We start from the raw sequence: 22,510 nt of genomic DNA, 5'->3' as shown, positions 1-22,510 counted from the left end.
TACGTAGGAAGAAATTTAATTTATCTATGCTACCTTTGTGAGTAAGCCAGCAATGCAGAAAGAATAGATCTTCTCCCCACCCCCAACCTCTTGGCCAGTGGGGAGAGGGGCAAGCTATGCCTGAGGTTTCTGGAGTCAGGCTGGAAAAAAGAGGTCGCTGGAAACAACATCTCTAAGGATCTGATAATGCTGGTGGTTCTCCTAAAAATGGAGAGCAGTGAATTTCAGACACCTTTGGAGTTAACCTGTATCTTCTTCTTCACCTATGCCCACCTTGCCAAAACAGTCTGCCAGTCATGCATGGAAGCCCACCTGTGGCTCATCCAAATTCCTAGTTTACCTGGTTACCTGGGACTTCAGAAACAAGCAGATTGTGAAGCCCAAGCACACACAGCTAACAGGCAGTGTTCAGCTTGGGCAGGGTCCATGTGTGCCACACACACTAAGGCCTAAAATGTTTCATATTGCCTGCATGTGTTGAAAAGGTTAGAACTGGGAGGTTCAGCATGCAAACAGAAAAGCTGAAGCCAATGATGGAATGACTGTGATCACCATGGGGAAAATTGGATTATAGGATATGTTTCGGGGTGAAAGGGGTCTGAGCCTGTAGCCTATCCAATGATTCCCTTCCCTCATTTTCAGTGGCTTTCAGGTGTCCTATTTGAATAATTTCCCCGAGTCCTTTCCTTAATGGCCATCCTGACTCGGCCCCAGACACACTGACCAGATGTCTGGAGGCTGTGGCTGGATGGTTACGTGGGAGCCGGTTGAAGTTAAATCCTTCGAAGACAGAGGTCCTCTGGCTGGGACGGGACGATATGGGATTGAGGGGGCAACTCCCATCTCTTGCGGGGGTGCAGTTAGTGCCAGCACCGTCCGTTAAGAGTTTGGGTGTAATCTTCGATACCTCCCTCTCTATGGAGGCGCAGATTACAGCTATAACAAAGGCGGAATTTTTTCATCTCCGCCAAGCTAAGCAGTTGGCCCCTTATCTCTCTCGCCCTGACCTAGCCACTGTGATCCATGCGACGGTCACCTCCAGACTGGATTATTGTAACTCGCTCTACGTGGGGCTGCCCTTGAGACTGACCCAGAAACTCCAGCGGGTGCAGAATGCCGTGGCGAGACTCCTTATGGGGTCTTCGCTGCGAGACCACATTCATCCGGTACTATATCAGCTGCACTGGCTCCCGGTGGAGTACAGGATCAGATTTAAGGTGCTGGTTTTAACCTTTAAAGCCCTATACGGCCTAGGACCCTCGTACCTACGGGACCGCCTCTCCTGGTATGCCCCACAAAGAAACCTACGGTCTGCAAATAAAAACATTCTGAAGGTCCCAGGCCTCAGGGAGGTTAGGCTGGCCTCAACTAGAGCCAGGGCCTTCTCGGCTGCGGCTCCAATCTGGTGGAACGCTCTGTCACAAGAGACTAGGGCCCTGCGGGACCTGACATCTTTCCGCAGGGCCTGCAAGACAGAGTTGTTCCACCAGGCCTTTGGTCAGGGCGCAGCCTGACTCTCTCCTCTGGCAACCTGCACAGAGTTTTGCTTAATGGTTGCCATCAACTTGATTTTAATTAATTTTTATAATGAAATATTTTTAGAATGTTGGTTTATTTGATTGTTTGATTATTTGATTGTTGTTAGCCGCCCTGAGCCCGGCTTCGGCTGGGGAGGGCGGGATATAAATAAAATTTATTATTATTATTATTATTATTAATTCATGTTGTGGATTTGATGGGGTTACAAATCACCTTTCTTCATGAAGCTCAATATAATCAATTGCTAATTAATCAAAAGAAGTTATGACCCATCTGGGGTAATAACTTCTGAAATACAACCAGATTCATGAAAAACAGCCATTGAATTTGCTTCAAGAAATTTTATTATGGAATGAGCAAACATAGGGGAAAGTAAAGAACTGTCAAAAATCATTAAGGTAATATTGTGGGTTATCTGTAAATGACAGCAGATCAGTAGCAAAATCTTGGAGCAAAATCTGAATATGAGATCATTGTTCACACAAAACAAAATGTAAAGGTGCGTATCCAATGTTGTTCGTCTGCTGATGGAAGACTCTTCGATCCAACATTGTGGAATGGGAGGGGAGGAGATATTTTAAGATTCAGACTCCACCTTGCAGCCTTTTTGCTACCTCTCCTAACCTCCTGGAGCAGATACTTGTGTGTGAGTGTGTGTGTGATGGGAGTTGCAGGGTGAGGTGGGAGGTTGAAAAAATTGGCATTCATTTCCTGTTTTGCTGATGGAAGCCTCTACTGGGTTAAAGAGCCTTCTGTCATTGGAAAGACACTATTAAATACGACTCAAATTGTAATGTTGGATGATCAGAAAGTACACAAGTTAGCATTTGGAAACCAATATTTTGAACAAGTATCTTTGACTAGGATCCAAAGAGGTCAGCATGTGTACGCACAGCATTTTTATGTGTGTACATGACATTCCTGATGGTCTTTTCTGGAAGTAGATTTTTATACCCTAATGAGATTATAATGACCTTCAATCATCTTTTTGGGGAGCTGGGGAGACTGTCGTTGGTTGAGAGTCTGAAAAGCCCCCATATGCAGATGAAAGATGACACATGAATCCTTGGATTGTAGTCTTCTTTCATTATTGCTGCTTGCATAGTTGATCTATGAGGGTCTAGTGGGTGAATGGTCCTGAGATGTAGCAGGGAGATTAGACTAGGAAGTTCCATTCATTGTTATATGATTATATGATTCCTGGATAATCAATCAGCACTTAACATTCTCTGAAATGCTGGAAGGTAAGAGTCTCCTCATTATTTCTGCAAAGAAAGAAAGAAAAGCTCATCATTAGCCACTTTCTTCATTTCACTGGTAGAAGAGAAAGGTTTTTCTACCAGAGCTATCTAGATGGATTGCACTGGGTTTTTTATATAACAAAAGATGCAAGGAAGAAAGTATGGGGTGTGTTAATTACACTTGCTGAAACTTTGCTCTGTACAAATCAAAGAAGTCTTCTCTTTGAATTCACAAAATGGTAATTCTACCATCATGATAAAGCAGCTATTTTTAATTTTTAAATTTTTTACCCATAATCTTTTAAACATTTTTGCTTACCCTCTTGCAAGCTCCATAATGCATCCTGCCAACATTGTCGTCAGCTTCTCTGAAAAAAACAAGAGAGAAGGAATGTGGAACTCAACAAGTAAACATATTTTTTACATTCTGCTGGTAGAAAAAGACTTTACATATGAATGCTGTGGTGGGGTGAGGTAGTGTTGTACTTTCTTTTTTAAATACATCCTTCACCTATGAGAACCAAGTGTAAAACAGTGTACGTGGGGGAAGTAGTCCTGTTTCACAGAAATCCACTCCTAGTATTCCCCTCCCCAAGCTTTCCTCGTCTTCGAGAAGTCTAAGAACAGGGGGAGCATTTGTGTTGTTCTATTGCTAAACAATTGGGACTCCAAATCCTTATCGATGTATTGCAAGTCACTCAGAGATCCATCAGTAGATCCTAATCAATCTTTTGCCTAGCCTGGGGCAACTAAGGCCGCAATAGAACCTTTCCCATATTTATTTTCTGATCCTAAGACATTATCATGTTGTTTCTCAGTTTACCCATGAATCTGCTTCCAATGTTTCCTCTAGGATTTCACAATGTTGTCTCCTGCTATACCCTATCATTTTTACCCTGCTGAACCCTCTTAAGTCTTCCAGTATACATACTGCCACCATGCAGTCCAGAAGGGGATAAAAAGAGAGGAGGAGGCAATTTTATTGCATTTTATTATTCCTCCTCCATATTCTTTGTTACCCAAAGATGAGCATTCTATATATCTATTACACTTACAGGTTGTGTTGGCAAATCTTGCATTCACTGGTATAAGTTCTGCCATCTGTGCCACAGATTTGGAGAAAGATGCTTGGGCAAGCTAGTGTTACACCACCAGGTCTTGGAACCCTTAGATATCTTTCACAATTGACCTGTAAAAGAAATATTTCATCAGCTGATCTTTTTTTTTATCCTAGCAGCTTCATTCTTTCATCTTCTGGAGCACGGGTAGGCAAACTAAGGCCTGGGGACCGGATGCAGCCCAATCGCTTTCTCAATCCGGCCCGCGGACGGTCCGGGAATCAGCATGTTTTTACATGAGTAGAATGTGTCCTTTTATTTAAAATGCATCTCTGGGTTATTTGTGAGGCATAGGAATTCGTTCATTCCCCCCCCCCATACAGTCCAGCCCCCCACAAGGTCTGAGGGACAGTGGACTGGCCCCCTGCTGAAAAGGTTTGCTGACCCCTGTTAAATCTGGAGCCTCTGGGAAAAACAAGGGTTGTATCTGATCCTTTCCATTTATACATAACTATGATGTTCAGCAATATTGCCTAGCTCTTCCATGGCAAGATGCGTATGATTCAATGGAACAGTTTGATGTGCCTTTGTTGCAGGCTGGTTTTCGGTGGTTCTACTTGGTGGTCCAGGACAGAGGCCACCACAAAAGAGAGCTGCCTCATTTTATGCATCTGTGAATTAGGAGGACTAGGCATATACATATTTGCTCATTTCAGTTCCTGTCTCATTTTCCCCCAAACTTAAATTAAGTAATCCACATTTCTGCATCAATTTACGGGTTTATCCTCACAATATTTTTTTTCATTTTCATGCCAATTTTTCACAATAGACCATTTTTTCCTTCAGTTTTTGCAAGCAGCTTTCCTTAATATAATGCACCTTCATGTTGTTTCCACTCCTATATACATTTTAATGCACAATTTTTTTAAAAAAATGCATTCTTGTACACAGTTTGGGTTGCAGAACTGCATTGCAAAATTAGGGAAAGTGTGAATTTCTAATGCTATCTGTGTTTTTGGTTCACTTACAGCTGCGAGAAGTGTGAATTAGGTAGTTTTTGGTCTACTCACAATTTCTACAAAGATATCACAGTGAAATGAACCTCTGTACTAAGCATGAGTGTCAGAAACATGAACGATTATTTTTTCAAAGTGTGTGCAGCTCTTTGTTCTGTGCTAATATCTGTGAGATATTCCCTCATCCTCCTACCTCTTCCCCCATTTTAGCTATAATAAATTCATCCAAGCATGTCTAGGTTTTTAGAGAAAATTATAGATATATAATAAGAAAAGAAGAGTCATTGTCTGGAGAGGTCACTTCCTGGCTCGCATGGAGAAGCTGTTTACAACAGAAGCCCGTAGCTGTACTGAGGCAGCACCAAGTGTTGAAGTGATGCGCCCCTAACAAATTTTGCGTCTGGGGTAACTCCTGCTGTGCCCCACCCCACTACTACTGACTGGAGGAGCACTGGGAGGGGGGGGGGCTTGTTAATAAAACTTGTAAAGAACCCTGGTCTGGAAAGCATTTGTTTACAGAGCAAGGCATTCATACAACTGCCACAAAACATGTAAAGCACAATAAAAGGGAAAAGGAAAAGGAACGCACCTCACTTCCACTGTCACTGTCAACACCTAAGATAAAAAATCACACATGAACACAGAAAAAGTACACAGTTAAGAGCAAAGCAGTCATTGAAGGAAACTGAGTTCAAGTTGTTAATTACCAAGTCTGTAATCTTGTAAATGAAGGAGAATAAGCCCCACTGAGTTCAGTCAAACTTCCTTCTGAGTAGATATGGAAAAGATTTCACTGTAAAGGTAGCTGAAGTTTCCTGAAAAATGATTTCTGCACCGTGTGCTGCCACATCTGTTTTACACTTTTGCAGAATTGTAGCAGCTTGTATAATTGCTTGGAGTTTTTTAAAATATTAAGTGAGTTATTAATGCTTTTGAATGAATGAATGAATATGCCTGCACTTCTGCCAGAGTATTTTGTATTAAGATCCTAAGCACAGTATACTATACTGTCTTCTGTGGACTTTAATTCTATTCGAGATCACAGCCTAAGGCAAAAGGGAATGGCAAAAGTACCGGTAACTTTGGTTTTGTTTGTTTTTTGTATTACCATTGTCCTAGGCAGATCACACTCTTCTCTGGCCCAGTAGTGTGTTTTCATGTTGTAAAGGAAAGGATGCAAAGTAACAGACAAATAGTGCTTCCAAATCAGAATGTCTTTATTGGCTTCTGGTGCCATTAGCTAACACAAAAGAGGCATCAGATGGCACATAATAGGACAGGGGGATGTTAGCACTAAATAGGATGAAGCAGGAAAGAAGGAAAACTCACATTTGTGGGCTAAAGTTTACATTGCACAGAGTTTTCTGCAACATTTTCCCATCCTTTTTTTAATCAAAAAGGCGTCTCTGGAGATGACCATTAGTAATGGCAGAGAAAGTTCAAATACCGAATTATATTGTTATAATGAGGCTATTATTGGATTGTAATTTAAAACTAATAAAATTATTACCCCCCCCCAAAAAAAAAAGGAAACAGAGAAAGGTAGGTGGAAAGAATCCCATTCTCTCAAAATCATTGTCCCTCACAGTTAGTTTTCTCTCTACGGGTGAAAAGAAATTGGCACATCCAAATTTTATAAACTCTTGATGGGAGATGGAGTATTCATCCCATTTCATAATCCCCACTCCTAACATGATTTACATTGCCAAGGCTCAACCACAGGCTTTTGAGAAGATTTTAGGGAGCCAGTAGACACAATCCAGTGATTTCTGGCTTGCAATCCCATTGACTATTGCATAACAATGTGCAATCCCATTGATTTCTCTCCCTCTTTTCAGTTGATGAACAAGAGATGTTTTTGCACCCATTGTGTGGGCCTGAAATGCAACTTCTGAACTACCAAAAGGTGCTTACCTGAGAGGAAAGAAAGAGCCAGCGAGAGCACCACAAATACACCTACTGTCTTCATTGTGGAGGCAGTTATTCAACTGTACACCCAGTCCCAGTAAAAGAGATAGTTCCAGTAAGGCAACTGGGTATTTATATGCGTGTGTGCAGATCCAGAATGCAGATTCTAATCTAAAGCAACCCTCCCAGTCTTTTGTTGTTGCAAACAAATGGGAATATTTGTTGAGGTTGACAGTAACCCACAGGTTGAAATTCTCTGTCAGTAAGAATGAAAAGGCATGAAAACAGAAAAAACATTTGAGCTGCTCCAATGGTTTTGTTAATCAAACTGCAGCTTCCGGTATCTGTAGGTTTTGGGGGCAATAGCAATTCATCAAGTGAAACCTCCAACTAGGGTTGAGGGACATGTTCCATTCAGTTTGCATGTAAAGGCAAGCACACCTAAACCACACTTTGTAAAGCAAGATTTGAGCCGAAAAACAGGCATCTTTTGAAAGTCACCCTTCTCAGGATTTTTCAGGGCAGTTCTGCAGCCAAGTAATGCATATAAAAATCCATGTTAGGGTAAAGTGCACATCTAAAATCACATAGTCATGAAAATGCATTATAGCTTGGGCAACGGCATACAAAAGTATGCATTTTAGGACAGATTCGCACTAAAATGCTGGTGATTTTTCATGCAAACTTTCTTTGAAACGTATGTGGCAATGTGGACAACTGATTTTAAGAGTGGGGAAAAGAAGAAGCTGAGGGGAACCAAAACGGACATATTTATCCATCTCTACCTCTGAAATGAGGGACGCGGGTGGCGCTGTGGGTTAAACCACAGAACCTAGGACTTGCCGATCAGAAGGTCGGCAGTTCGAATCCCTGCGACGGGGTGAGCTCCCGTTGCTCGGTCCCTGCTCCTGCTCACCTAGCAGTTCGAAAGCACGTCAAAGTCAAGTAGATAAATAGGTACTGCTCCGGTGGGAAGGTAAATGGCGTTTCCGTACGCTGCTCTGGTTTGCTGGCTACATGACCCGGAAGCTGTACGCTGGCTCCCTCATCCAGTAAAGGGAAATGAGCACCACAACCCCAGAGTCGGCCATGACTGGACCTAATGGTCAGGGGTCCTTTTACCTTTACCTCTGAAACATTAATTAAAAAGAGGATGCTTGTATGCTTTTTTAAAAATTCAGAATTCATTAATTTGAAGATTGCAGTCTGCAGGCAGCTCTTGGAGTCCTACAAAGAAGCCCTTCTCTGATGCCCCTCTGCCGAATCCCCCTGTCACTGGACTTGGCTGCTTGCTGGGTGAAGTGACCATCTTTGCACACCACCCACCCTTCATGTATTGGTACATATGTGCTGCATCTGCAAACTGACCATGCTGCGTACTAAGGGGGATGTTGCAGTGCAAAAAGTTTGCTCCTGCTTGTTTACTGCATTTATTTTTAAGTTAAATTAAATAACTTCAGTGGAGCTCCAGTGCAAATCAGAAATAGGCACTGTGTTATTAGGTGTGGATTGCCCAATGCAGCAGCATCATTTATTTCAATGTGATACCAATTATATTGATACCATCGATCATGGTATCCTCCTGGATTGGGGGCACTGTATTACAGCGGCTCCAATTTTGTCTTCAAGACTTAGTCCCAGAGAGTAGCACTGATAGTGTTTTTGAACCCCTTGTTATGGGGTGCTGGAATGGATCTTATTTCCAGTGCTATTTAATATCAATCCACTGGGAGAGGGCATTAGGATTTTCAGGGCCAGGTGCCGCCAGTATGCCGATGACACTCAGCTCTACTTCTCCATAAGATCTGAATCTGGGCAATTTTCTGGATACTGTGATGAAATGGATGGATAAAATCAAGCTGAGCTTGAATCTTGTCAAGACAGAGGCACTGTGGGCAAGTACCGAATTTTTCGCTCCATAAGACACAGCTAGTTTTTAGCGGAGGAAAACAAGAAAAAAATATTCTGAACAAAACAGTGGATATATGATTTTTGTGGTTCATGCTGTGGCCGCAGACATGTGAACTGATGGTGAATTTGGGGTGACCCAATGCAAAAATCCTGAGGATCCATGGGCTTTTACCTCCCCCCTCCCAGGCAGCCTCCGCTAGCGTCCCTTATCTCTCTTCTGATCCCACCAATCAGCTGTTTCCTTTCAACACTCCCTTCCCTCTTGTTCGCCTTAGTGTCTTTTCCTTAGCTGGAGCAGCTTTTTGCTCCTCCTTTTCTTCTAATTTCTCTCCTTATTGCTTTAGTCTTCCTGTTTCCCTTTGCAAGTTTTCTGTCTTTATCTCCCCCCTCCCAGGCAGCCTCCTTTATCTCTAGCGTCCCTTATCTCTCTCCCCGATCAGCAAACGATCAGCAGCTTTGTTTCAACACCCACTTGCCTCTTTAAAAAAAAAAAAAGCATGATCTGCTTTTTGTTCCTGGGTAATTCGGCTCCAGGAACCACGCATTCGCTCCATAAGACACACAGACATTTTCCCTTACTTTTAAGGAAAAATAAAAGTGTGTCTTATGGAGCGAAAAATACGGTAGTTGTCATGTCCATTGGAACACTCCCCATGAAGGAGCAGGCCTGGAGTTTGGGTGTTGCTTCTGCATCCAGCTCTGTCATGGGACGCTCAGGTGGCCTCAGTGGCTAGAAGTGCCTGGTTAGACAAGCTCAGATGTTTAGAAAGTTTGTAGGAATTTTAATTTGTTTTAGTTTACTTTACTCCAGTTTTAATCTTCTGAATGTTTTATACTACATTTGTAAAAAAAAAAATGTGATCATTTTATTGTTTCCCTTTTTTGTAAACTGCCCTGAGGTTTTTCTACAATCAAGCAATATATACATTTTACGAAATAAATAAATATAACAGATCATAGAGAAGCTCATTGGTGAGTTCACATTCTGAAGGAAACAAGTTTGTCTATCCAGATGAAGATCTGGCCACTCTAAACTAAACAATTAGCTATCCTGTCCTCCAGAAAGGATCTGTCATCTTCCCTCGCTCCTCCTTATGGCCATGAATTCAAACCATGAATGGCTATGGCATAGCAAGCAAGCACAGAAGCAGACATCTGTCATCTGTCAGTTAAAGAACTAAAGGATTCATTTGGTCTGGGCAGTCTCTAAGCTTTGGTGACATCAGTTATCATCTTCCTCCAGATTTGTTCAGTCTTAGCTAAAAAAAAAAGCAGTGCTTTATTTGATGTTCTCAGGTCAACACGGTTGTGGTATAAGAGATATAACAATGATCTCCTTCAAGTGGTTCTCCTGGAGGAACTGAGATCAGATGGTGTGGTTTGAAGGTAAAACAATTATTTGGTTTAGATATTTGCCAAGGGTATGTCTTGAGCATCTGCCACATTACTTCTTATTGTCATAAATTCTGAACTTTCAACTAGGAAAGAAAATGGATTGCTTGTAGGTTAGATTATAATAAATCTTCTGAATTGGTTTCAAAGGTCATTTGGAGTTATCCTGAGCAAAACACTGGAACACATAGCTCTTTTACTTTGATGATCATGAAATAGGAAATTAGACTGCTGAACCAGATAAACACATATTATATCAGTCTTCCTCAACCTGGTGTCCTCCAGATACAAATCCCATAAGCTCCTACCATTGGCCATGATGGCTGAGATTGATGGGAAAAGGAATACAACAACATTTAGAGGTCCATGGGTTCCCCATTCCTGATCTAACACACTCCACTTAGAAGTAATCTTCATTGCCAATAACATCCCATGTTGCTGTGTTACAACTCACATCATCTCAAACCACGGCCCATGCTAACTGAGGTTGATGGGAGCTGGAGTCAAACAGTATCTAGTGGGCTCCAGAGACCTGGGGATAACTGAAATTTGGGAGATGAGGTGCTTGGGAGACCGTAGACATACAGATGGGTTTTCCTTCTTTCAGACCCCGCTCCTCGTGTTCTTTCTTTTTCTTAAACAAATGATCTGGTAACCAGAGCTAGGAAGCAGCAATTGCACAGCTGTTGTTTTTATGACCACCACTGTGGAGATAAACCAGTAGATCCCAATTTACCACCTTTCCATCTCTGATCTATGAGTTTGTTACCTAACCTTGGGGTGTAGGGGAGGGGTACTACCTCGTGGGGGGACACGTTTGGAGAACTAGCTCTCACCTGCGGCTCCTAGAAGCTGTCAACATGCAACAGTGGCCACACCCTGGGAAACAGCTTTGACTGGCTTGCTAAACCAGGTGTGGGTAGCCAATGGGTCTCAAACACTTGGTGAGGTAGGAGCTTCCCCTGCATGCGAAGACAGGCTCCAGCGGATTGAGCAGATGGATCCAACCGCCAAGAAGGAGGTCTCTGCATGTACTGTAAAGGTAAATGAGGGGCAGATGGTGCTTGTCCACCTGGGAAGGTTGTCCACCTAGGAGAAGGAAAACTTTGATCTTAAACCTCTGCTCCTTTGCAGGATATCTTTGGGAGAAGAAAGGGCTAAGGACTATGCCCTACACAAATCCGGAGTGGAGTCCCTAAAATGGTTGGATGGTGCCTTGTATGCCTCAACCAGCAACTCCTGCAGCCAAGATGGTGCCAAACATATTTATCTGCTTTCCTTTGGACCACATCAGTGAGCCCGAGGGTCTTGTCGTCTATGCAGTCCAGGACTTCTATAACAGGACTGCATGGGTCATGTTGCTGCTGCTAACACAGTGGTTTGACTTCAGCCCCAGAGGCACACTCCATTGTCTCTTGAGACAGTTGGATGCCAACAACAGCCAATCTGGACTAGGAATGTGGAGAGCTTGGGATCTACTGATATGCTAGTTCAGGTATCCCCAAACTCGGCCCTCCAGATGTTTTGGGACTACAATTCCCATCCTCCCTGACCACTGGTCCTGTTAGCTAGGGATGATGGGAGTTGTTGTCCCAAAACATCTGGAGAGCCGAGTTTGGGGATGCCTGTTCTAGTTGATATCCAAGTGCAACAGGAAGGATTTCTGACTTCCAGTTGTTTTAACAATTGCAACAAAATGACTTCCCTCACAGCCTAGACTATACTGCTGAAGTGAAGGAAGCTGAGAGTGTGGGGAGGAACCAGAAAGGGCTGTGTTCATTTCTGGGGCTCAAAACAAACTGCTGGGTGCAGGATTCTTCCACTTTAAGTGTATGCCTTTTGCACCTGACTCCAGTTAGTGGATATGAGGATCCCAGTAATAAATAACAATTATAGATTCCACAGAACTGAAGCCTCTCCGGTGGTGACCTAAACGGGAATGGAAGAATCTCTCCATTTCAGTTCCTTTTTACATACAACTTTCTACATTTCTGTAGCAATTTACTAATTTATATATTTATTAATCCTTATGAAGATTTGCCAACACTTTTGTGAGATTTGCACCTACTTTATTTTAAAGTTTGACTAATATACGTATCTTTGCAAGCACTTCATTCTGTTTATGAAGATATTTATTTTCATGTACATTTTTCATGAATATATGCATGTTCATGCCCATTTTTTTGGTTGGAGAGCTGTGTCACAAAGTTTGGAGAAGTGAGAATTTCAAAGGATAGCTGTCTTTTAGTTCGAGAATGGGAATTGGGTTGTTTCTCATTAAAATGCAAACAAAACCATATTTCTCCTCATTCCCTAGACCTAGGCAAATATAGAGTCTAAATATAGATCTTCTGGTTACATTAATGAGTATGTTAATCAAGAGGGAAAACATGACTTCCTTCCCCCCTTAATTTATCTTAGTGTATGTCAGTAACAAACCTGAGCTGTGCAGAGTCTTCTAAAATAAATGATTTGTAATAGTGTTCCTCCATTATGATACTTTTCATATCTTCTTTCCACTCAGCAACAGTTTTATCTATTTTTAGGTTTGGGGTTTATTTCCTACATTTATATCCTGACTCTTCATATATAATTTTAAGGCAGCATACTATGTCTTCATGGATACTTGGTATCCATGCACTTAAAGCAATTGAACAGTTAATGACACAATACACAACTTCAATAAGCATCTGAACAAGAACACTTAACAGTATTTGAACACATACACCAATAAGATAAGAAAACTACTTAGAGCACTACTTTGACTGCCAGTGCCTTAGCTGGAGACCAGCAGCCACGTTCATCACATTTATAAAATTCAGCTGAGAAATATAGATGCACAAGATCTCTGCCAAAATATACAAAGAAGGCTGTCACAAGAGGGATTATTTACAGTCCCCATCACAGTTAAAAGAAAATTAAATCACAATGTTCTGCCAATATAACTTCATATCACACACACACCCCGATTCAGTATGAACTAAGGGAATATTTGCTTTGAGGCACCGCCATAAATTAAACAACAGCATGCCTAAATCTCACGGCTTTCACCACAATTTCCCAACATATCCAGCTCAGAAACTGAACTGTACAGTCTTGAAAATACCAGTAGTGTGTTAGATGCAATGTTCCATACAAGTCTTTAAATGGAGTCTTAGACTGTGGAGGCAAGAAGAGATACAACTGCCCAATATTCTGTACTGCAGTAACTCCTGCTTGCCAGTCAATTTTGCTTATCCGATGGCATGAGTGATGTATCTTCCCTCCTCTCTAACACCCCTTCTCCACCTCCTTGGAGGTTTCTACTACTGTGGTTGACAAAGCTGGAGCAGGGACCAAAAGGATAAAAAAAGAAAAGCTAAAGGGAGCAAAACGGGGGAGGGGGGATTATTTCCTGCCTCCTATGTTTTTTGGAATCTAGATCCAAAAATGCACTAAAGCTGTTAATAGTGATCAACCTGCCATTGTTAGAGAGTAGGGGCCTCAGACCTGGGTTTTGGCTATCCTGCTCTATTTTTTCTTTCTTTCTTTCTTTCTTTTTTTTGAAGGAGTTACTTTTAAAGGAGCTCTCCCTCTGAGAGTCAGCTGAAATTTGCATCTACATGTAGAAATGAGTTTATGCACATTTTACACATGTTTGTTTCATGGGCTTGTGCCTTGGGTCTTTTAAGGACCAAGCAAGGACTCGTTTTTCTACCTAAAATATACCAGATCAGTGTTTTTATATTACAGTGGTAAATATTATTATTATTATTATTTTAAAAAATCTAGCTCTATAAACATCAAAAAACAAATATTATTTTACATACACATATTTTGGAAGAAAATATCTACATATAATATTGAGATTACAGAGCTAGAGGGGAATGGAGAATAATATTGAAGAATAAACCATAAGCTGTATGTTAGTCTAATGACTGTAGAGCAGCCTTTGCAGATGTTTTGGACTACTGTACAAGTCCTGTCAGATGCAGCCAGGATCTTGAGGGCACCAGGCTGGCAAAGGCTGCCATAGTGTCAATGGCTACATGCGCATAAATGACTTGACAAAAAGTGTTACACGCCATTTTACCAGACCTACCCAGAAGCCAAATTTGAATACCAAAGACTTGTTCCAACTACCAGCTCAACATCTCAGCTGGGGAAAAAATACATAGCTGTGACAGTTAACAGAGTGATTTACAATGATGTGGTTGACATGAAAGGTAAATGGACTAGAGAAATATTTTATAGCAATATTGCTATAAAAGGTGATTACAATACAGCAGGCTCTAGCCAAAATGCCCAGAAAAAGACATAGGTAAATTACCCTCAGTTCCCCACTCAACCACACACATACTCAATAGCTTAATACAGCATCGTTGTACGCCTAACCAATGCTGGTGTCAGCATAATTTTGGAATGTTGTGATGTCCTCAAAAGAGCAACACAACACCACTTACACTGCAACACTTACACTGCAATTCTGCACATCTCCTCAGAAGTTAGTCTCATTGATGTCTGTGGGACTTACTCCTAGATAAGTGTGTATAGGACTGCACCATCAATGAGGCATCCACCTCTTCCTCTCTCTCTCCCCTGCCTTCTTTTCAACCCTATGAGCTTGCCCATTGTTTACTGATGCTGATTCTGATAAACAAAATAGAGTGTTAAGTGGAATTGTACTGTTTATATTAGGGTTTGCAACCACATTGCCAACTTAGGGAGCCATCCTATGCCCACCTGGAGCTTGGTTGAGGAGGCCACAGAAAATGGCATGAGCATACCATACAAAGTCAGATGCCTGCAAATGTTAAGTGTTTTGCAACTAACACTTAAGACTTGGCAGAAGTCATATATGAATAAATGTACCCACTTAGACCTCACAACAACCTTGTGGGGTGGGTAAGTCTGGATTTTTGCTATGGGTAAAGAAAACAAAAATGGAGAAGGGCATGACTTACTCAAGTCACAAAGTATACTGCATCTGTAAGTGGTATCATGCCTGATAATTAGATATGGCCACTCAAGGTTTTAGTGTGCTAAATGATGCTATTAAGCGATCTGGACATCTCTTTATTTGTTAAGTAAAACCCTCACTGGGTTTAAGCACACTAAAATTTGAATCAAATCAAGGTTAAGAAGTCAATCTACTGTCAATCAACTAACTTACCCGTTGTTCTTACTGAGAAAATATAGGACAAAAAAATGTTCTTAACATTCAATATATTCTTAAACATGGCCAAAGGGAATGATTGGCAGAGATCTTCTTAGGTTTTTTTTATTGAAGAAACTCAGTGAGATTGGTGGAGGTGAGAAAATGTTCTGTAGCGTCCATGGAAGTTGGAAGAATGAAACTCAATAAGGAAGCAAATAGAAGAGTCCGTCTGATGACTGGGTCATCAAGGTCTGTTACCCTGTCCCCATGCAGAGTAGTGCAGAGTTGTTGCCCATGTACTATAGCTATGGGATAGCTCCTTGAATATAGTATGAAGGCAGGCTTTGCAACACTTGGGAATGCAGCAGTTTCCTTGATTCTGAATGCCAATTCTTCCATCACTTGCTCTGGGGAAAACAGAATGAATTTAGTCTGAGGTTCTGAGAGGACAAAATCTCTCTAAATAAAACTTTATGAAGTTTACTACAGTGGTACCTCGGGTTACATACACTTCAGGTTACATACGCTTCAGGTTACAGACTCCGCTAACCCAGAAATAGTGCTTCAGGATGAGAACAGAAATCGTGCTCCGGCGGCGCAGCAGCAGCGGGAGGCCCCATTAGCTAAAGTGGTGCTTCAGGTTAAGAACAGTTTCAGGTTAAGTACGGACCTCCAGAATGAATTAAATACTTAACCCAAGGTACCACTGTATTAGGATAACAAACTATACTAGGTATGTACTTAGGTAAATCCAGTGCTTAAAAAAAATGTTTAGGGGTACTCTCATTTTGACTCAAGAAAATCACCATTTTATAGTTCAAATCGGGAAAAAGAAATACAGTAAATGGACAAAAGTACAAAGATTCACAAAATGTTTAGGGGTACCCCTGTGTACCCCCAGAAAAAAAGCACTGGGAAAATCACTTTGATATGAAATCTATGCTATCTGTTGCTTGCTTTGTGGAGCAGACTGGCTTGCAGAGGTTTCACAATTTCAAGAGGCTGAATATTGCCGGTTGAAACATGCCAATGATCTTTGAACTTTACACAGCATTATTTTCTAATAGTAATTTATTCCTGCAAAGTATATTGACAGTTCACAATTGTTCTCAGAGAAATTTTGTTTTAAAAATAATTAAAAATAATTTGTAAAAAATAAAAGTAATCCACATCCCTAAATTCTTTGGGGCAATAGGAACATATATTTAATACTATGACAACCTAGGGGCTCTAAAAACACACACACCAAAAACGCAAGGCTTGGATGAGGTGGATCAATTTGATATCTGAAAGTCAATAAAATGGCAAATTTTCAGTTATCAGTACACAGAAATTTCTAATATTGACCGCAGAGAAAGGGATATTCTCTGGGAGACTCATGGAACTGCCACAGTTATTTCCAAAGTGGTCATCATTTCTGTATGTGGAAAAAGGAGCCCCCGCATAAGTTCCTAAATTCTTGTATGTTGAACAGAGTTCTTGGGTTTTCTGACTCTGTGAATTTGGTCCTGGAAGTATCTGAAATGATTATTGACTGAGGCTTAAAGGTAAAGGTAAAGGACCCCTGACAGTTAAGTCCAGTTGCGAACGACTCTGGGGCTGCAGTGCTCATCTCGCTTTACTGGCTGAGGGAGCCAATGTTTGTCTGCAGACAGTTTTCCAGGTCATGTGGCAAGCATGACTAAGCCATTTCCAGTGAAACCAGGGCAGCGCACCAAAATGCCATTTACCTTCCCGCCGCAGCGGTAGCTATTTATCTACTTGCACTTTTTGACGTGCTTTAGAACTGCTACGTTGGCAGGAGCTGGGACCGAGCAACGGGAGCTCACCCTGTCGCAGGGATTTGAACCGCCGACCTTCCGATTGGCAAGCCCAAGAGGCTCGGGTGGTTTAAACCACAGCACCACCCGCATCCCTTACTCTACATTCCCATTATTTGAGCAACTGTGGGTTTAGAGACAGGCATATACTGGGTGTGCATCTGGTTCCTTCCTTAGACTGCGAGTCACCATAAAATTGCAACAGGTTTTTCTGCAGCGTTTGGTTGTTGTAATAGCCCTCATTTCCCTTATTACAGCCATGTGACTTTGGCTTCTTCTTCTTCTTACCTTTGTCACGCTTTCTTCCTAAAGCTTTCTGGCAACCTGAACGCCTTTATATCTGGGAAGAGAGTCATAGTGAGAGGGTGGTGTTACACATCTGAAGGCCCATGTGCGTCAAAATGACATCAACTGGGGTGTGTGTATCAAAGCAAGAGTCCTGACAAAAGGGTGGAAGGGGTAGGACAGAAACTGACCCAGTGCTGAGAGGACCAGTTCACATTTTACACAATTGCTAACCTCTTTTTCCCCCTTCAGTTTTATGGCTACAATAAATGGGATGATGAAGAGTTATTATTATAAACTTCTGGTGTCCATTGTCAATCTATATATAGTAAGAGCAGAACAAACCTTAGGGCATGGTCCGATATTTTTTATACCAATTTCAGATTTCGTTTTCCTAAAAAAAAGGAGAGAGAATAGATTAGTGTGAACACACATACAGTCCTAATAACTTCGCTGGTGGAAAGGCCTTCATAGTAAGGTCACAGAACATTTCACAGATTAGATGTGATGCTAAAAAGAATTCAGAATATAATCTGCTGCAAAGGTTGAGAAAGAGTTTGTTTTCTGTCTCAGTACAAACATTGCCATTAAATCTGTTGCTGATGGTTCTCTTAGCTCCTTTTTAAGCATTGCACAGAAACATCTTTTATGAATCAGGATACCTTAAGAAGCACCTGGAAAATGCAACAGTTCTGATTAAAATAGCCCACTTTGAGTTTATTGTAATCCCCACAATTCTGTTGAAAGTAAAGATGGAATGGTTCCACTATGAATGTGTGTGCCGAGTTAAGAGGATCCTTCGCTGCTGGCCACTTCAGTGCATGAGAACCCCTGGTGGGAATATGCATTTTGGTTTAATTAATGAAAAAGTTGTATGCCTTTCAGTATTATTATGGGCAAAGCAGGCTTGGTTTACTCACAGGATTCTGTCACAGAGCATGCACTCACTGCCGTACGTCTCGCCATCTGTTCCACACACCTCCTGGCTTCTCCTCTTGCAAAGGACTTTCCCTCTGGTTTGGGGGTATTGGCTGCAGTCAGCCTAACAAAACAGCAGCAAAAATACTAGAATGGACACTTGGAGAAGACAACTATACTCAGTCATCACCTCCCGGTCGCCATGGCTGATTAACCTTATACTTTGTTAAAATTTGGAAGAGACAATGATAAACTGATATTTGGCATATCTGGAAACCTAAGGTGGCATCTGACAAATTCATACTCAGAACAGACCCAGTTAGTCTTGACTAACTTAACTCCATTGATTTCAATGGACTTACTCTGAGAATCACTTAGTCAGATACCATTCCTTTAGTACTGGGATGTCCAACTTCCAAGAGACTGCAATCTACTCCCACTTAAAAAACCCTGGCAGTGATCTACCCATTGTATTGACCAAAATTGTTGAGCTTTTTTGGGGGGGGCAATCGATCAGGATCGACCAGGGATGCCCCGCAATCGACCAGTAGATCACAATCAACCTGTTGGACATCCCTGCTTTAGTAGTTCCATTTGACTCAACAGATCATTTAATGCTATCCCTGCCCTCAAATTATTCAGAGTCTCACCTTTATATGACCAGCCTGACATTCACCTTCGTTCTTTAGCGCAAGGGCATCTTCAGCTTTCCTAGAAATAGTAGAATAAATGTTATATGGTGCTCCCCTATCACTCCCCTAAAGTGAGTTAACCCTATGATCAAGTTATGGTAGACTATGTGCAGAACAGATATAAGACAACATATAGACAGAAGGTACAAAATGGTCATGCTTAGGGAGAGGAATCAGATGATGGCTTAGCCAAGGTATTCCAAAGCAGGGCAATACTCTGTTGATTTAGGATATATATGAGTTGAAGATAGAACCATTAACAACGGCCCAGCCTGGCTGCCTGCTGGTGCCAAACCTAACCACCCCAAGCCCCTCCCCCAACTGCACCCGCCCTGCTTTATGTTGCATTAAGTGCTATATTGTATTTATTGTGTGTTGTTTTCAGTTGTTCCTCTAGTCGCATGCAAGCAATAATTGAACAACATTAAAATCAGCAAAACAAGCAGAACAATCCTCAGCATCACTCAGTGTGTCATGCTACCTAATTAATATGCTGCTTCCAAGTATTGAGAGAACTGCTTGAGGATCTTTTCACATGACTATCAAGGGCACAACACGCATAGGAAAGGTGCCTGAAATCCCTAAACACAGTTATTCTCAGACTAGGGCAAGTCACTCAAGCAATTGCTATTAAGTGCAGGTTTCAATTTTGGGCTAGACTGCCAATGTCTTAAAAATCACACACACACAAATCGCGTTCCAAAAGCTGAATCCTGGTTGTTGTGTGATAAGTTCGGGATGTCAAAGCTGAATGCGTGGACTTTTTAAATGTCCACCAACATGCACCTCACAATGGTTGTGTGAACCAGCTCTTGTGGAGGAAGCAGAATCTATACACAACAGCTTTCGACACACTTGGGGAACCTGATTACTGATATATATGCTTTTTATGATGAGATGCTGATCAATTAATGCAGAACACGAGGCAGTCGCTTTTCATACCTGCTGTCACAGTTTGGCCTCACTGTTTTTTGAAGACAGGTCTTTCAAGATGTCTTAGGATTATGAGGAATTCTCTCCCTTTCTTTCACACACACCCTCATTCACTCATCCCATTATGAATTAAATCCTATCTTAATTCTTGGCTGGGTGATCATTAAACACGGCTAGGGTTTCCAATGAATGATGACAAAGATGGCATCCATATAAGCATTGCCATTATCCTGAATTATCTGTCATTCCTTTAATTGGGATCTTGTTGATCTCTGTGTATGTCATTGGAAAATCACCAAGATGTTGGGTAGTTTGCTATGAAGTAAACACAATTAGGATCCCACAGTGAAGTCAGAGTGCATTTGCAATGCCCCCAGAGCAACTGCTAATACTCACACAATTGCGGAACACAGGAAACATTTATTGCTATATGTTTTCTCATCAGTGCCACAAACAGGAGACCACAGAGCATTGCAAGAAGTCCCTTCCTTCTTTATATCGGCTAGAATTTGATCACAGTCCAGCTGGAAGGAGAAAATAGATAGAAAGTAAATTAGATAACATACTACAGTATAAGGTAACTTACTGAATCATAAATGTTTTAGGACTGACAAAATACATAGAGCTTTTAATGTTTAATGTTTTATTATGTCTTTATATATGTTGGAAGCCACTCAGAGTGGCTGGGGTAACCCAGTCAGATGGGCGAGGTACAAACAACATCAACAACAACAATTGTTCCATCAGCTCACAGCTCTTATAGTGAGGTGTTTCATGGTCAAATTTCTTCTCAATAATTTTTGGGGCCTCTTTGATAGCCTTTGCTCGGATCATCCCTCCACACCATCACTCCCAAAGGGATGGGTATGATGAACAATACAGAAAGAAACTGAATATAAGTCCTGCACTGTACAAACAGCCGAAAAGAAAAGAAAAAGCTGGAACTGATCTGATGTGTAGTGCCAGCTAGCTAAGAACTGCTTAATAAAAGGACACATGCAAGGCATTCTAGAATATCTGAAGGCAACCCTGTTTAGGGAAGTTTTTAATGTTTGATGTTTTATCGTAATTTTAATATTCTGTTGGGAGCCACCTAGAGTGGCTGGGGAAACCCAGCCAGATGGGTGGAGTATAAATAATAAATTATTATTATTATTATTATTATTATTATTATTATTATTATTATTAACAGGTTCCTTGCCCAAGGCAGGAGAATCAACGCATCTACCTGCCACCTCATCCAAGAGCACCCTGTGCATTCCCGAGTCAGTTTGTCAGAATGAAGGATCAGTTCTGTTATAAGCGATCACCCTTCCTGTTCATCTACTACTACATAATAATAAAAACAATACCTGGGTTGATCACTGTGAGTGTATACATATGTGAGCATACCACATGAAAGGCTCATCCATCTGTTCTTTTCATTTACACAACCATATATTTAGGAACAGCCGCAGGAGCCCTTTCTTGTAACAAGGGATTTATTAAACAGTAGCTGGTGTAACTGTTTTGTTTGTTTCCAGTCACTAGAGGGCAATGTCTCATTCCAACAAATTAACATACTTTCCTGATATTCATGGAGGTATGTTTATATGTGCAGGCCTGAAGGTATGTGAGTAATTATGAACAGACAGGTAGGTAGCCGTGTTGGTCTTCTGTAGTCGAAACAAAATAAAAAAATTCCTTCCAGTAGCACCTTAGAGACCAGGTAAGTTTGTTATTGGTATGAGTTTTCACGTGCATGAAGAATCTGAAGAAGTGTGCTACTGGAAGGATTTTTTAAATTATGAACAGGCAAGCAGAGCAAACGTGAGTTTGGTCTTTCTACATTTACTGTACAAGAAAGAAACTCATATAGCTATTTGCATATAGCATGATGCAAGGAGAAATATACGTTTATGTGTATCCTTTCTACAAAGAATTCAAAGGGACTTTAGAGTCTTCTGGCTTGACCTCAGAAAACACTGGACTTTCCAGATTCGGTAGAGTTTAGCATTTGTTTGTTTTTTAAGGTTGAATAGAAATGATTTCAGGACTCTCAACTTCTCAGAATTATATTGCTATAATGGGAGGATCTGCGGCTTCTGATGTTTCCCCTGCAGACAGTCAAAAACCCAGGAGCACTGGCTTCGTACTGAATCAGCTGGCTTTAAATTCCAAGCCACTGTGGGAACTGAAACATTAGAAGTGTTGTACAAATATATACAAACACTGGTGTTCACATATCATCATCATCAACAGCATCCTTATATTTATTACCTTCGGTTCACCTGAAGGTCCTGGGGTGGGCTGCAGAAAAATAAGGTACAGCATTAAAAATAATTTAAAAATAAATTTTAGTGGGTTCTAATATATATATATATTTGGGAATTGAAACATTAGAAATGTGATGTATAAATACACAAATATATGCAGACACTGAAGTTCACATATCATCATCAACAACAACATTTATTATATTTATTACCTTCGCTTCACCTGAAGGTCCTGGTGTGGGCTGCAGAAAAATAAAGTACAGCATTAAAAACAATTAAAAACAAATTTTAGTGGGTTCTAAAATATATATATTTGAAAATATAAGTTTTCAAAGACCAGGGTATAGACATGTATCTGCAACATTCACTGAAAAATATATAGTGAAGAAGAGGGAAACACCTCTG

General features: G+C 41.1%; 2 protein-coding genes across 2 annotated transcripts in view; both read right to left on the bottom strand.

The window, feature by feature from the left end:
- Positions 1–1,879: 1,879 nt before the first annotated feature.
- On the bottom strand, positions 1,880–6,885 carry LOC310758020 (trypsin inhibitor ClTI-1-like). Its single transcript, XM_083603968.1, has 5 exons — positions 6,769–6,885; positions 5,444–5,469; positions 3,836–3,969; positions 3,100–3,148; positions 1,880–2,804 (listed from the first exon to the last, which is right to left on the bottom strand). Exons 1-5 carry the CDS (start codon positions 6,821–6,823, stop codon positions 2,799–2,801), a joined length of 270 nt encoding a protein of 89 aa, XP_083460094.1. The 5' UTR covers positions 6,824–6,885; the 3' UTR covers positions 1,880–2,798.
- An 8,424-nt stretch (positions 6,886–15,309) lies between these two features.
- Positions 15,310–22,510, bottom strand: part of LOC310757986 (serine protease inhibitor Kazal-type 5-like) — a 28,105-nt gene continuing 20,904 nt past the window's right edge. Inside the window, exons 11-17 of the mRNA XM_083603895.1 lie at positions 22,110–22,139; positions 20,247–20,374; positions 18,876–18,936; positions 18,228–18,349; positions 17,653–17,701; positions 17,311–17,362; positions 15,310–15,609 (exon numbers count right to left, since the gene is read on the bottom strand). Coding sequence (XP_083460021.1) covers positions 17,357–17,362; positions 17,653–17,701; positions 18,228–18,349; positions 18,876–18,936; positions 20,247–20,374; positions 22,110–22,139 — 396 coding nt within the window. The 3' untranslated portion in view covers positions 15,310–15,609; positions 17,311–17,356. The remainder of the gene's footprint in view (positions 15,610–17,310; positions 17,363–17,652; positions 17,702–18,227; positions 18,350–18,875; positions 18,937–20,246; positions 20,375–22,109; positions 22,140–22,510) is intronic.

Source organism: Podarcis filfolensis, assembly GCF_964270895.1.
Source record: "Podarcis filfolensis genome assembly, chromosome: 2".
Classification (NCBI taxonomy): domain Eukaryota; kingdom Metazoa; phylum Chordata; class Lepidosauria; order Squamata; family Lacertidae; genus Podarcis; species Podarcis filfolensis.
Note: the sequence above shows the minus strand (reverse complement) of the source record. Positions and strands in the feature narration are given on the sequence as shown.